General features: G+C 41.3%; 1 protein-coding gene across 1 annotated transcript in view; it reads right to left on the bottom strand.

The window, feature by feature from the left end:
* SULF1 (sulfatase 1) overlaps window positions 1-16,452 on the bottom strand; it is a 124,023-nt gene that overhangs the window by 35,912 nt on the left and 71,659 nt on the right. Inside the window, exons 7-8 of the mRNA XM_010575898.1 lie at window positions 10,450-10,601; window positions 8,239-8,408 (exon numbers count right to left, since the gene is read on the bottom strand). Of these exons, the coding sequence (XP_010574200.1) occupies window positions 8,239-8,408; window positions 10,450-10,601 (322 nt within the window). The remainder of the gene's footprint in view (window positions 1-8,238; window positions 8,409-10,449; window positions 10,602-16,452) is intronic.

Consider the following 16,452-nt stretch of genomic DNA (forward strand, 5'->3'; position numbering starts at 1 on the left):
CGAAACCCTGCTTTTTTTCAGCGGACTCCTGAGTGCCCCTGCCACGGCGGGATGAGGTGGCTGTGAGCCGCGCTCAGCCGGCAGTGCCATGACAGCCTGCCGCTGTGCCAGGAAGGAGAGCCAGCTGCTAAAGCAGGCTCAGGTCTCATGTTCCCAGGCCATTGTCAGAAGCCTCCTCCACATAATGGATAGTCTTTAAAAGCAGCACTCAAGGGTTTAGCAGGGTGGTTAAACCCTTTCACAGACACTTTCCAAATGCATTTTGAATTTTCTGGGTGAGAAATGCAGTAGGCAGAGAGTGAGCAGAATTTTCCTCCCAGACAATTCAAGGAACAGGACCTTCTGTGAAATATCCAATGCCGGTGGCTGATGGAGAAATGTGAAATGGGGATCCAAACTGGAAGGGAAAGAGTACTAGGGAAGAGACAGAAAGGAATCCAAAAACCCCACAACTTGTCTGTGTTCCCTGCATACTCTTCTTTGTTGTACCTTGCAGAAATCCACCGGAATGGCACTGCTTGCCAGGCACAAGACCTGACATTGCCCTCAGATCTGTCTACCTTTTTGGGGGGTAAAAAAATCCCAAACCAAATGCAATAGAGGTGAATTCTGGGGAGAATATTGCTGATTTCTGAAAACCTTTCCAAGTAGACAGACCTCTTCCCTGTCAGTGATGACTGTTTATCACAACATTTTTTTCTTAAGCAGTTGGAGATATCAACTAAATGTTCAGCTGTTAAAAGCCCTTGAAAGTCATCATGGCACAGTCTGTCACTGTTTCTATTCTTCCGTTTTTGGGAATGGCTTTGCTCTGTATTGACAAGTACTGCTGAAAAGTAACACTAACATCTACATTTCCTTGATTACTCTTAGCACTGGGAAAGTAAGGTTGAAGATATGTACTGTGTTTTCTATTGCCTCTTCTCAGCGATGGACGCTATCTTTTCTTGAGCATGTTTGTTCATCCATGATCAGCAGACAGTGCCAGGTACCCCATTATTTTCAGGTTGTCCATGGCCTCTAAGTCTGGCAAGGAGCTACTGCTCACAGGTTTGTTGGTCTTTGCTGGGCTGCCCCTGAACTGCTCAGATGCTGCCCCAGAGTGCAGTAAGGAGCAGTTTCTGATTTCAAGGTCATTCTTGCCAGTTGATCAGCAAATAGTAAAGCACTTAAACTTCTGAGTGTGTGCCCAGAGGCTGACTGAGAGTTCATTTTACATGTTACAAAAATAGATAGCATGAAAAAGTGCTCCCCTTCATGTAGGTCTGTTCTAAAATGACCAGCAATATACTACATGAATATTAAAATCTGTAGAGAGGGTAAGGATTGAGAGAGCAAATGATTACTCTACTAAAAAGGTATAGTATTTGTCGTTCTTGTAGGGTATACTAGCTTGGGCAAATCTAGAACGCTCAGTTGCTTGCTTACATTTGTCCAACACATACTATGCAGAGCTTACTACACAGAGACTCCTTGGCACTCCATGACAGGTCTGTTCTGGCACTGGGCAGGACACTGGAAGATGTCAGGTTCATAAAGTTTCAGACTGATACCCACAGTTTAACTAACAAAAAAAATCCCAAATACTTAAGAATAACAAACACTGAACACAGTCAGGCGCTTTTCCGTAAACACATTCTCAGAATGAGAACAATAATTCACCCTGAGATTTCGTAATCATTCACCTATGTGAATGAATTTACAGAGAAATCATCCCACTTTTTATGCACATTTGCAAAAGCCAAAAGAGTAAATTAGTATTAGCTTTCCCTAGACTTAAGATTACATTCTCCTCAGGAAAGGAACGACTTGTGGTTTGGGTTCTGTTAGTGCTTAATACCTCTGCATCAGTGTGCATTGTTTTGTTCATGCACCATCATGGAAATTGTATTTACTGTCTATTTGCCACCTGTTAAACTGCAACAGGAAAACCCACAGTGGTGGTGATAAAGCATAAAGGAGTGAATATCTATAAGCACTAGTGCACTTTTCTCTTTGAAGAAAGATTTACCATGAAATCTATCATTTATTTATCTGTAAGCATCAGTTCAAATAGATACTTAAAGTTACATTGAGAGGAAAGGAATGTATTAGCATTCAGCTTTGTGGCCTGAATCCAAAGGGCCTCAATAACCTTCACTTACATGAACAATCAGCATTTCATATCACACATTTTAATTACTCTTACTGACAACCTATTTACTATATTTGTATATTTAAATTTGAACTTCAAAATAGAGAATGTAACTTATTTGGCTTCTAAGGTACTACAATAACTTTAAGTTAGACAAGAAATAAAAAAACCCCAACAACCCCAAACATGCTTGTACTTGAGGACCTATTGAAATGGAGTCCTCAAATAGCAAGTCATTCAGAAATGAATTACACCGCCTTCTACTAGTAACTGAATGGTTTTTGGTGTGATATTCAATGAAACAAATGGAATACAGCCCTTCTGCAAATCATTATTATAAAAAGATATTTTACAGGTTAAGAAAAGAATGGGAGATTCAGCTTGGCTAATGCTGTTTACACAGTTGTGGTATCTGTGTGGAAAAGAAATAAAGCAGAGTACAGCATGTTTTAAGAGCTCCCAGAATTCAGTGCAACCCTAAATTAACATTTGTTTTCTAAAAATTTGATATCTAAAAATATATACATGTCCGTTACAGATGGGTTAATGTGGAAAGAAACAAGCATGTTTACAAACATTTGTTCATTTGCTCATACTAAAAATCTGCATTTGCCTTTATTTACAATCTCCTAATTCCCTCATGTTTCTATTCAACAAAAGAAAATTATGTTCACAAAAATACTGCCTAAAAATGTTGGTTTTGAATAATTCCATAGAGTTCTTGGGGGTTTTTATCCCAAAAGTCTTTGGCTAATCTTCTGTTTAGATTGGGAGTCCTCCAGTTACTGAAAATAATACAGTACTTATATGCCCCAAGAACATTTTCGCTTCATAAAAATAAAAGTCAACATTTTAAAATAATACCTATGGTAAAACTCGTTGTGAAAAATGAATAGTTTCTATACAAAATTAACACCTATATTTTTCTTTGAAATATGATTAGCAAACATTGCATAAGTGGTCATGTTTCTTCAGAAAAAGTGTAAATAAACAAAGGAAGCAAATCCTTTGTTTCCAGGGAAAGTAGACTTCCAGGTTTAGACACTGTTCTTGGAAAGCAGGAAGCCTAGGTTCTGCCCAAAATTAAAAGTCAAAAAACTATGACCAGTGGCGTGGTCAATATTAATGTGAAGGTGAATTTCACCATTCTGGGTCACTTTCACTGCCTTTTAAAAGAGGAATCTCTTAAACCCAGGGATATTTATATATCTGGGGATGTGAGTTATGAAAGTTTCACTCCTGAAGTACAACACAACTGCTGTATTTGGGAACAAAGAAGAAAATAAAGATGTTACCCGTTAAAAATAACACCTTTTTATTTTGGGAAAAAATCTTTGTTGCTGCTGCAGAAGTTAATTGGGTAACTAAAATCTTACCTCATTTCTATATCACACTATTTCTTCTAGTCCTGTTTAAAGTCACACTTGCAACGACGTGCATGATGATTTTGATCATTTATCTCTAAGTCAGGAGTCCAAGCAGGCCTCAGGCCAGCAGCGACAAGACACACTGACATGTCAAGATTTATTACTGATGCAAATGTATGAGCCCACTCTAATGGGTAAGTGTCCACATTACAAGAAATACTATTGTAACTGGCAGATGTTTGAGATTCAGCCTCAGTGACGAGAAGGCACCCTGAATGCAGCCATCTCACACCCCAAATTCACAGTTAAGTCTGCTCTAGGGGTCAGGAGCTGCAACAGCATTGTTTTTCATGCTTCACTACTGCAAGCACACAGCTACTGCCAGACCTGGTCGTTCAGCACCTTTCATATTAGCTTTAAATGGAAGTTTAAAGGTCTGCCTTTCATATCATCTACCTTTTCTCACATTACTTTGGGAAACTTTCCGATCTTTTCCCAGATAACATTTCTAGCTGCTCCTCCTAAGATATTTAGCCTGGCAATAGGATTGCTTCCAGGTAACCATAAAATCTGGTTGTCAGTCCTCCTGCCAGCCCAAGGGTCTTTAACTCAGCACAGCCAGCAGCGTTTTGCAAAAAATTTCCATTTTTCTACACTCTTCAGTAAATCTGTCTCCTGCAGATTTTTGCTTCTAATGTTTGTTTACTTCACAGCTTACAAACAGCTTAGGTCCAATTCACAGTTCCCCTAAGACTGGTTCATACTGGAAGGTAAAGGGAAGTTAAAGTGCCAGAGGCCCTGAGCATAACTGAAAATTCAGGCTTTCATTAGAGCATCCTTTGAGTCAAAGCTTTCCTGCTTAGCTGTCTGATGGAACAAGACTTCCCTGTAACAGCTGCCAAGGACACCTAAAGAGCCATCTCTTGTGTCATAACTTCATAATTAACAACAACATTTCCAAAGGTCTAGCAACCTCTCTCCCCAGTAGATGATGTTTATTGCCACAGCAAAGATCTATATATTGCTTTCATCTAGTACATCTTCTCCAGTCCCATTTTCTCCACAGAAATAACTTCTGGGCATAGCTAGAGTACATGCATTAGTATGATTTATTTTCAGAAAATATATCACTCATTATAGTGATAGCAGCCAGCATAAACTTTCAGAAATATTTTTAGGTGTCAGAAATAGAACATATTTTAAGGAGAGGAGAGGTGGGAGAGTGGGAGGAAGAACGGACACTTAAAAACAATAGTGAGTGTCTGCTGCTTCCAGTATGATATAGCCTGTGTTTCATGTTAAACTGGAGCTAATAATAATTAACGGGGATCACTCAAAATTAATGATTAAATAGTTGTCCTTGTAAGATGTTTCATGCCACTCCAGTAGGCTGTTTGTGCTGAGGAGGCCAGGACTGTAAGGTAATGGTGGTATGTAATTCTTCCTTTTTGGCTTTGATGGGTTTTTAATAAATCTTATGGACTTTGTTGTTGCATTCATTTGGTTTTCTTCCGTCCATGTTGTTAAGTGGGGAAATGAGACCGACACCCACGTTTGAGGGCAGAAGTCTCCCTGAACTGGAGTATTTCCTGTCATAGCTGCTCCCCCCTTCAGATGTGTAAGTGGAAAACTTCTAAACAGACTTTCAGTTTGTGTTTTTTTTAAATTTATAAAGGCAGTATTTCAATCAAATGACAGGCACTTTACCAGCAAAGAAACGTCATGTAATTTAAGGGTCTGCTTCAGCTGCTGTCCTTTTAAGCAAAACTTCCTCTCACATGTGGTTGACAGGCTATCTTAATCCTTGGTTTGTAGGTATAACCTTCCATCTCAGTTTGTAAAGCCAGCAAGCAGCTTTTGACCTGATTTCCCTTCTTTGTTGGAGGTAGGCGTTACAGTAACATGATATAGCAACTACATTTTTAAAAACAAAATCCAAGGTCAGATGGCTGTCACCCAAGGTCAGAAAGAAAGAGATTCAAATGGTGCTTGACCACCAAGGAAGAAAACCTAAGGGTTAAACGTTCAAATTACACAAACCTTGGCAGGAGGGATTTTATTGTTCTTATATTGTTTTCACAGGGAGCACCAAATATTTCTGTGAGAACTGAACTTCTTATGTCTTTTAGACCATGTTGCTAATATTTTTGCTAGAGGAATCAGCTATTTGGAGGCTTCAGTCACTCCAATTGGCTGTTTATCTTCAATTTGTCTCATTTCTTAGTCTGCAGATTGAACTCTAACACATGCAGTCAGTCAGTGCAATAAGAAACACAAAACAACCCAGCAAGGATCTCTTGAGGTCACTAGAGAAAAAACTCTTTGCAAGAAGGTTGCCAAGAAATCAGCAACACCAGAAGACAAGAAGAGGCACAGCTGAGTCTCATATTCTGGGCTGTCCCACAAGTGGCCTAGCAGAGCAAGGTATTTAGACGCCAGGAGCCCGTGCAAATAAAAATTCATTTACACAAGTACTAAAATGAAACTAAGCCTGCAAACAGATAACGGGGATCTTCGCTTTGCAGGTAACATGCAACCTGTATAAGGTGGAGAGGCGGTTAAAATTTTGGAGGCTAACTAAACACATTGGTTCTAGCAGCACAAGCTAGAAAGCAAGGAGGCTGAAAACAGCAAGCAGTAGAAAGTGTCAGGAGCATGATAAACCAATGCAAGTTCCTACAAGCACTCTTTCATCAGAAAGCAGTGAGCGTGGAGCCTAAAATGAGTTGCTTTGGCCTGGGGAGAGGTAGGGTGAGATACAATGATTCAGTGCTTTTCTTCCAGACACAGTCCCCACAGCTAAGCGGAAACAGTTTGAATCCTACCCTCCTGTATGATGGATAGTCCCCCAGTAGACAGGATGGCTTGCCTGAGGCCAGGCAATCTGTGCCGCTAAACGGGAAGCAATCTATTGAACAGAGCGAGAACAAGTAGATATAACTCTTGCTATGAAAAGGGGTGATTGAACGAGGACATTGGAGAGGTCCATTAAATTTGATGTAGTGACTGTTCATTATTCTTCACAGGATGGGAAGTAGGGGACACCAGTGGCATGGGCAAGGTCCAGGTTTAGAAGGAAAGAAAAGGCAGTCCTTTGTCCCCGATGCACAGGGTAACACTGTGAACTTGTCGCCACAATATGGTGGGGCTGCCACCACGGTTCGAAAGAGATCAGACCCATGCAAAGAGAATGGGGCACAGTGGCCTGGATGCTTCACCTAAACTGGTGATTTTCAGAAGCTAGAAAAACAGGGAAAATTAATCTCTCTTGGTTTCGTTTTTTTTTCCCCTAAGCGTTCCCTGCTGCTTTCTGCTAGAGCACATAATTCAGGATACTGAGTTAGAAAATTCTTTCACACAACCCAATATGACAGGTTTTATGTGTTCATGTCTATCTTATTTTACCTTTAGGATATAAAAAGGTGATAATAATTCTTCAGGATGATTACTTGAGAACAAATTTCAATTGAATATTTACAAACTAAAATCTCAATCTCTTCGCTTCTGTATCCAGGTAGAAATTACCCTGAATATCTAAGTAACTATGAAACATTGCTGACTGGTTGCATTACTTGCAAAGTTAAGTCTCAGGAATGTGGGATTCGTTGAGAATATAGGATAAGAAAAATATAGTTAAGAATGTAAGGTCAGGGAAAGTGGCATATGTAGAAAGTAGCAGGCACTAAGAGGATAAAAAATACAAACTAACAAATATTTAACCATGAGCCATGAACAGCAAATCTCTTTCTGGCTCCAGCTGTGAGCAATTTATGCATGCAGTTTATGCAGTAACTGCTACTCCTTGCAATTTTAAAGTAGTTAATGTAACTACAAAAAACATCCCTGCGTGTGAGCTACAGCAGAGTGTCCAAAATGCAGTTTGTAGACCAAGAAGCTTTTCCACTGTGTGATGAAGCTGATTCCTCCTCATTTCCAGAGGCCAAATCAATGTACAGTCCAGCTAAAATATTTTGTTAAGTTTTTTTCTGTGTGGAAAGAGGTGCAAAGACATTGTTTAAGCACAAATGGAAAGAGTGGTCTACATGCTTATAGTAGACAGAAGGGCAATGGAAAGCTTCCATAACACCTCACTGTGAGGAAAAGGACCCACAATATTCAATGTACAAAGCAAGATGTGGAATCCAGGACTATCCTCACATTTTTACCTGAAGTTCATTTCAGTTCTAGAAACAAAATGAAGCGTTCTTTTTTTTTTTTATTATAGTGTAATCACCAGAAAAGATTAAGCACGTTATTTAAAAATGCAGACTGATAGGCTATTTTGGGAATCTGCCAGTATCCAGTCTATAAACAAATGGTGCACTCAAAAGCTACAAAAGGGTGTTTTTACTCTCAATGCATTCAGTTAGCTAGAGCCCAGGAAGCGCATATCTCAGAGGAAGACGAAGGAAGTAATATCTTTCCAACAGATCCTGACCTGTGTCTACATATTTTCAGGGTATTGTAAGAAGCTGCCCTTGCAAAGCCAAATACTGACCTTTTAATCTCCCACAACTTCCCAGGAGGAAAAGAGCTTCTCTCTGCTTTAATAATGGTCAGAGCTGTCACTCTCCTGCCCGAAAGGAGCAAGCACAGCAAAAGAAACAAGCAAACATTGATGGCATACTATGAGTTTCTTATATTTGAATTCTCTGTTCCTGCAACGTCTCCATAAACAAATACCTCACAAGAAGCAGATACAAGGAGCAGGTCTGGCAGTGTGTGATTTTGACTTACATATGCTGTGAAGCGTTGGGATAGAGCTCTGAGAACTGTGGTGCCGAATCCTCGGGGCCATGGGGCGCAGCATGGCTGATGACCATCATTATGGGCCTATGGGGATATATCCTCTTAGACATTCTGAAGTAATTAATGCTCTCATTAGTGATTAGGTCTGTGAAGTAGTCCTGGAACATACGATTAACACAAAGCAAAAGGTACAAAGTGTATGATTAATTAGATCACATACTATCATGTTGTTACGTTATTTTCAAGTCCTCGTTACTGCTCAGATCAGGAAGTAAAAACATACCATCAAAGAGATGTATGATTCCAGGGAGCATAGGGGAGACTGAGCAGTAATTACTTTCTTAAGCAGGCAATGCCACATAAAATGAGACAGTATTTTGCAAATCAGATACAAGAGAAGGCATTAAGTAAATATGATTACCAGATTTTGTAATATAATGCTGAGTAACATTTAAAATGACAGACTATATTGGCAAAGATATGTTTCCTGAATTTCACTGATAAAACACTTCCACAAGGTAATGGCTCCTAACTGCAAGAAATCATTGACTCTTACGTTGGTTTTCTGTTTACATAAACATTTCTTGCATGCTCTTTGTTCAGAGTGTACTTTTGCATATGTACAAAGTGGAAGAAAGACACAACAGGCAACAGATTGCAAAAATCTTTATCAAAGAAATTGCAAATGTGAATGCAGGGAGCAGTTGAATTCCTGCAGGCTCTGTTCATTTAATTGTGCAACTTTAAGCAGTGCAGCTGCTGAGATTAGGGTTGTGGCTCACTAATAAACTGGCTTAACCCACAGCCAAGGTGGCAAATGGAAGCCTACAAGGGGAAGGGAGGAAATGGAACTAAGAAAAAAAGATGAAAACTTAAATTAAACCACCTGCCACCTTGGAGTATTCACTGTTGGCCTGGAGGTCTAGTGCGAGCTTCATTGAGAAAGTGCTGAGACAATGTTTGTAATTTCAAGCACTTCCAGGCATGACTAATCATATGTTGTGGATTCGAGGCCCCAAACAGCTGCAAAAGCAGAGCCTGAGGGACAAGGTCTGTGTCGCATGTCAGTGCTGGGACAAGCCAACCAGCTGTGACCTCCTTGCTCGCCCGCTCCCTGTCCCCCCTGCCCCTTCCCCTCTCCGGTAGCACACTCGGAGCACACACGGTAGCCAGTAGCACACACTGGCTGCTACGATCCCTGCAAGGATAGGGAAGAGACAGCGAGTGACCTTTTGGTTTCTAAAATGGGTAGCGAGCGTGAGGCACAAGGGTTGTGATAATTTCTGGGTTTGTGGCCTGTTCAAGTGAAATGCCTGTATGACTGCTCTCCCAAAGCATCCACTCCCCCGCTATTTCCCTATTTATTCTAGCTACATACGCAGGGTGTGTAAGGAATGTATAACTAACCAATATTCTTTCTTTTCTTTTTTTTTAGTCTATATAAATATATAATCAGTATCATGTAATTTCTACGGGTGGGGAAATCAGAAACAGGCATTGCGAGCTTCCAATAAAATCTCATTACATGGGTCAGAAACCACAGCTGCAACATCTGTATCATCTTCCGTGAGCTACAGTCTGAGGAAATTCCAGATTGCTTTGTGCAGGCTGGAAAGTCTGCAATCTGCACTCCTAAGCCTTTCCGAGAAACTTCATGGCAGTGGGCAGGTCACCTTGGCATACTTTCCAAACTTTGTCAAGAGCACAAACAAGCTCTGAAGTTTTCCAACGGCCGTGTTCTCGTGCTTATCTATTCTCATAGTCATATCCGGAGTCTGACACCACAGGCACACAGCCTTTTTTTGGTGTGCACTGTATAATGGAAAACAGCATTAACTAAGGTTTCTTATGTGGGTAATAACTACCAACACTCAGCTAACTTTAAAGTTCAGTAGTGCAAGGGGCACAATTATTTTGGGGAAAGGCCTTTATTTACTACTTGTTTCTGCCACTGAACCATCACTTTTGAGCAGAGAGAGGGAGGGAGGGAGGGAGGGAAGAATCACCAGGCTCCACTGAAGAGCCCTTGGAAACTTTCTTCCATTGTGCGATTAATATTCTCACGTGGAAATTGATCTGCAATGCCCTGGAGAGAAAATGACATCTCAATTTCTTGGTTGTAGTTGGTTAATTAATTAATTATCTGAAAGTTATTTTTATATTGATTAATGATGCAGCATTTATGTGTCTGGAAAATACCTTTGCATAATCAAATCCATGCTTCTCTTTGTTACCATTGCGAGAAATGGTGTAATTATAGAAGCGAGAGTTCTTCACTAATCCAACCCACTCTCTCCACCCAGGAGGGATGTAGCTGCCATTGTATTCATTGAGGTATTTCCCAAAAAAAGCTGTGAAGGTAAAAAAAAAAAGAAAAAAACCACACACACATGAGGCTTTGCAATCCAAGTCTTTTAGTCTGAGTCAAAAGCATGCATGAATGAAGATAAAATGTGTTAGAATGAGTCAGAGTTGCTTTATCAAAAATGTTCCTTTTATACCTTAGAGGGTTTTGAAATTAAAGTAAGTTATTTCCACAGTTTTTATGAGAGTTGAAAGCCTTCGTGACTTTAGGTTTTCTTCTTAATCTTTTGGAATCTAGTGCTCACGTGAAATATTTTAGGGTTTTTTTTAGAATGAGTATGTTTCTCTTGGTTTCCACTTGAAAATGGAATAAAAACTCAGTGCCCAGAGGAAACATCTGAGAAACACCTTGTGGTTTTAAGCAAATCCTGTGATGTTTTGGAGTGTGGCTTCTGAATTTTGAAAGGCTGGCCTTGGTAACCTGGCTATGTTTGCTGGTTTGATAAAAGGTCTGGGAAGTCCAGATCTCCATCCCACGGGGCCACATTTGGGTAGAACAAGAGGGAATCCTCACCCTGCTTTGCTGCCACAGCTTCTCTAAGGCAAAACTAATGAAGAAACAAAGACTTGGAGGTCAAGCACCTTTGCCTGGCCTGCCAAACTAAGTGTATTTTTTTCCATTTGCTCCAGGTGACAAGTCAGAACCTACTCAGACTGAAAATTTCAGCCTTTGCCATCAGGCCCAGGAGGGTTTGCAGGTGCTCCTGCCAATTCCTCTGGAAGGAAGTAAAAAGAAAAACAATCTCACAATGCAGTGGGCTCCCAGCTCTCTGGGAGTTGTGAATCGCTTACGCCAAAGATACACAGACACCAAAAGCCGGCCAACTGGCTTTGGGAGGGAGGATTAATGCTGGCATGGCACCCTGGCAAATGCAGCCGCGTTGCTTCTAGGGACAGATGGGTATGGAAGCTCTTTAGCTGCTTGTGTAAGGTCTTTGGCCTGGACAAAAAAGTCAGTATGGATGGCTCTGCCCTGCTTTTCCACTGCCTGGGAAGCGCAGTGACAAAACACATGACCGGGCCTGCAACTTGGGTTTTCAGGGATTTATTAGCTCCAGCTCAGTCCCAGCAAGTTACTGGGGTGTCTGAGTGACTTCACTGTTTGCATTTTTAATTTTCTTGAGGTTTACAAGCCCCTGCAGGGTCACCTGCGCCAGCAGTTCTGCCGCCTGTGTCCCCAGCAGTCAGCGCAAAGGTACTCCTGGTGCTCACAAAATGAGACACCCCTGAAGAGGAGGGAATGACAGAGACCCCTCCCTTTCCAGGGACAGAGCTCCTCTGGCTGATAGCTGCCCACCTCACAGCACCCCTTTGTGGTGCACAGCCCCTGCCTTCGCTGCTGACCCTGGCTTGGCCAGCCAGGACTGCCCGCGGAGAGCTGCTGCCCAGCGTCACTTCCTCGGCCGAGCGTTGGGACACATGTCAAACCCCCACATTTGTTTCCTACTAGGAAATGAAGTCACTTTGGAAAACCTCACATTTGACCTAGACACATTCAATCTAACCAAAAAAGCACATTTGCGGAAGGGCTTAAATAATTCAGATCTGACTGATGTGGGGATGGTGAACTTCCTGGGAAAACTAGTGGAAAAATCAAAATGTTCATAATTAAGACTTGCCTGAGGCAACATAAATATGGTGCAATCAAATCATATAACTGCCAAATGTCACTAACCAGGATTACAGTCATATATGTTACTTTCCTATACCACGTGGAATGTGACATATAACCAACTCCTACAGACACTAGACCAGGCTTCCAGCTCTTCCTCCCACAGCCACCAAGAAAGCAACCCAGCCTCTCTCCTTTTTTCTCCTGAGGCCAACCAGAAGACAAGAAGCTTGAGGTGAAGAGGGTGACCATGGGGAGGGAATATGTGCCGTGTTGCCTCCCGGAATGGAAACCATACCTCTCCTTTAAGGCAGCCAAACTGGGTTAAATTCTCAGGGAGTCAGATGTCCAAGGGAAAGTGTAAGGGTAAAGGCTGAAATATAGTGGGAAGGGAAGCCAAGGAAAGAGTAGAAGGAGAAAAGAAGTCAGAGAGAGAAAACAGTGAAGAAAAGTATGGGAGAGAAGAAGCATTACTGAGCCAAGCAAAATCAAGGACAGTCTGTGGTTAGAGGGGAGATGTGAGGTCAGCCCTCCTGAATGCCATCCCAGATCCACCACCAGCTACTGCATGACCTTGGGGAACCTCCGCCTGCTGTGCTTATCTGTAAAAGACTCTACTGCCAACCTGCCTCCCACAAAGATCTGAGGCTTTCAAGCTGTGAAATGGAAGTTATGGCAATTTATCATGTTGGATGGTTTGATAGCCCCACCTATAATTAAGATTGACTAATACTGAGACCTGAACTCTGCTATTTGCAGTCTTGCCAAACTTCAATCATTAGTGATGATAATTTCCATGCTATCTGACTCAGGCTGCATTTTGCTCCATGGAACATTTTAGCCAAACAGTTCAGTAATTTCCAAGAAAAAGGCTAGGGAAAAATAAATGTGTTTGCCCATTTAAAAATAATTGGCAAGCTTTTCTCTAAGAAGTTCTAGTGTCTGTAGGTTTTGATGCAGTGCCTTTGCAAATAACAGAGGTGGCTATGAAAATCTGTCTCAAAATGGCCAAGCTCTGAAAAACTGTAACACACACATGATCAGGAAAGACTGACTACAGCTTCTCAGTTTAATGTCACCATGGGGTGTTCCTTTATGGATGTAAGAAAGTCCCCATGGTTTCAGTTTTGGCACTAAAACAAAGAACAGTCAGCTTCTTTCTCTCCTTTCTCTTTTGATATTCAGGCATTACCTGAGAGAAAGCCACCAGCATAAAATGCAGAGATGAAATGACCTCGGGCATAAGGATGAGAAAAGATAAACTGAATTTAGAAAAGGAAAGGGAGGCTTGGAGCTGGTGGGGGCCAATTCATCTTGGAATTTCCTTGCTATAGATTACTTAATTTTCTAACTTTAATAATGTTTTGTTAGCTCCCCTTTGGCCCCCTGAACCCCATATTTTGGTGCATGTTATGAGACTTCAGATTGACAGTCTGAACCATTCACCTTTGTGTTGGCAATGATTTAGTATTTTATCATAAAAATAATCTCAGAGCTGTCAAGTTTTAAGCAGCTCCTTGAGTGACAGTTTGCAGAAATAGATGTTTCCCCCTGTTGTGGAATAAAGCTGTTCCCATGTCAAATGTATAGTAAAGCCCTGAATACTAGTAGAAGCAGCAGTAGCCATGATAATGGATCACATTTGCCAAATTGCTTTAACCAAGAGCAGTTTGTTGGTCAAAAGCTCAGGAAGATATGAGTAATTAGACAGATGAAGGGAAAAGCCAGGCTTTTACTGAAACACAAGAGTTCAGTCCCTTCACCGTGGGGTTTTCTGAGTACCACTGAATATAGGATAGGGCAAGTGAGTCAGAGCTGGAGCCCAGCGCCAGCAGTTAGTGTCTGGCTCTTCACGCTCTAAATGAAGACAAGTGCCAGAGCGAAAGGACAGCACAGTAGTGTCCATGGGACCAAATAATAATCAGCAAGTAATCACGACGGGTGTCCTAGTTGGTTTTTGTTAACCAGAGGATTGTAAACAATTAAAGCACTATGGAATATGTCACAGAACTGCCCAGGAGCTGACACAGTGATGTGCAAATGTCCTTGCTGGGTCTTCACATAGTTGGCTTGTAGAGTCAGCCCACATCCTTAACTTAGCTGTAGCCCAACGCTTGCTGAATTGCCAAGTCTGAGTACTGACTGGGAATGCTCAGCTTTAGAAGCCACTTGTACTCAGCAGTTACAGGGTTTAGGAAGCCATTTCTGCTTGTAGTTAATAAAACAGAGATTATGACTGAATGGGTAAAAGCCTCATTAAAAAGTAATGCCATTTCAAGGGACATCTTTTCATTATTGCATGTAATGGCCCCCACAGGGATAACAGGAAAGATAAATGACGATTTTGGCATTTTAATAAGACAGTTTTTATCTGCATTTTGGCAGTTTTGCTAACTGTTCCCAGGACACATTGTTATTTTTTAATCATATGTAGAGTAGCTTAGTATATCAGAATAATTGTATTCTGAGTATGTTCAATTAAGTTTATGCAAACAACAACACAGGGCATGGTGAACAGTTATACAGACATCTATGCGTCTCAGGAGTGGCTGCAGAATACACGTTTGGTACCTAACATGAATAGATGCCATAATATAGGGTTTTGTTTTCCCTTTAGCAATTAGCTAATGATTTCTGTACTGGACTGAGAGATCCAGGGGGTTGCAATGGGTGCAAGACAAGGAGAATTTCACCGGGCGGATTTCTGGAGTTTGAAGTCAGGATATTTATAGCTGAATGTGATTCAAATTCTCATAATTCCCAGTACTTTTTCCCCCAGTATTTTCTACAAGCATTTATGACTAACATTTACAGTATTACACAATAAAATTAGTCCCCTGCCTCTTGTCAGCATTAGTGGATTAGCGTACAGGTGAACTGGCCTACATCTACTGGCGAGACATCTCTGCATTTTCACGGATCAAAGGACATACATTATGTTCTACGCCCTTGTTATTTGTTGAGGCTTATGGGAATGTTTCCGATTTAAAACAAACCCAAACCTTTAAAAAGGTATGCTGCAGTAAGGTTTAGTCACCGTGACCCAGACAAGAGCTTTGAGTAGACAGCCCACTTCCTTTAACAAAGTCAGGAAACCATTTACAGGAGTTGTGAAGCACTGTTTATATGACATTTCAGGGCTGACACACAGTGATTCTGTGCTTCTGGGGACAGAGCCCAACAAAACTGCAGCTTCTGGATTATTCCAGTAAATTCCTCCTTGCTTTCTTCCCATTATGCAAGTGATAGATTCAAACCCCAGAAGCTTGATTTTTCCCCTCTGTTGAAAAATTACAGCGGATTAGTGTATCACGTCATTAAAGTGCAGAAAGCCAGCTCAGTATGCCAGCACTACCTAGGAAATGAAATAAGCACTGTCCCAAAAATGCGGTGAGGAAACTGAGGCACCAAGAGGTTAACCTTCAGCTAGACCTAAGTCACGCAGGAAGCCTGTGGCATTGCCAAGAATATTATTCAGATTTCGCAGTTCCCAGTCTTGTAACATAACCGCAGCAGAAAACCTCAGGTTTTCTAGTTTTTCTCCAGCTTTTTGTGTCTTTCCCAGCTGCTGCCAGGTTTACCATTGTAACTAAAAAGAGCATTAAATATTTTATAACTCAGCAGTTGCAAAAGGCATTAGCCTATAACTTGATATAGCAATCATTAGCCTGGGTGATGTCTTTAACAAAGCCTGTATTATAGGCCAAGCTGGTAGCACTTTCCAGTATTGATGTTGTCTGACACTTCTCATTATAAGACCCTGTTTTCAGTTGCTTATAACTTTCTTATACTTGAACTGAAATTTTCCACACTGGATGTCTGCCTCAGGCTGAATTTTCTGAAACTTCTTAGCCCAAACAGTAGCCATCTTTGAGAACCGCAGTAATGGAAAAGGAATTACATCCAACATCTGAAAAAAATTATGCAAGCTTTCATTGATAGCACGCCCATGCTCTGCACTGAGAGCACAAACTCTGTCAAAGACATGATGGACTCTCTGTCAAGGAGGCATCTTTTATCATCCTGGTCAATATCTGTCCAAAGTTTGCTCAGTTTTGAAAAAAATCCTGCAGTTTGCACGTGCTGGAGATCTGGGCACCTCAGGACTTTATTCTGTGTCCACCTGTGAGTGGTGTCAGTAGGTGGGAGAAAGTTGATTGAAATGCAGAGGGCAGGAGGTGACCAGATAAGGTCAAGCAGTTTGGCGGACGTACCGCCCAGGCTGG

Source organism: Haliaeetus leucocephalus, unplaced genomic scaffold, assembly GCF_000737465.1.
Source record: "Haliaeetus leucocephalus isolate CR32 unplaced genomic scaffold, Haliaeetus_leucocephalus-4.0 Scaffold506, whole genome shotgun sequence".
NCBI classification, from domain to species: domain Eukaryota; kingdom Metazoa; phylum Chordata; class Aves; order Accipitriformes; family Accipitridae; genus Haliaeetus; species Haliaeetus leucocephalus.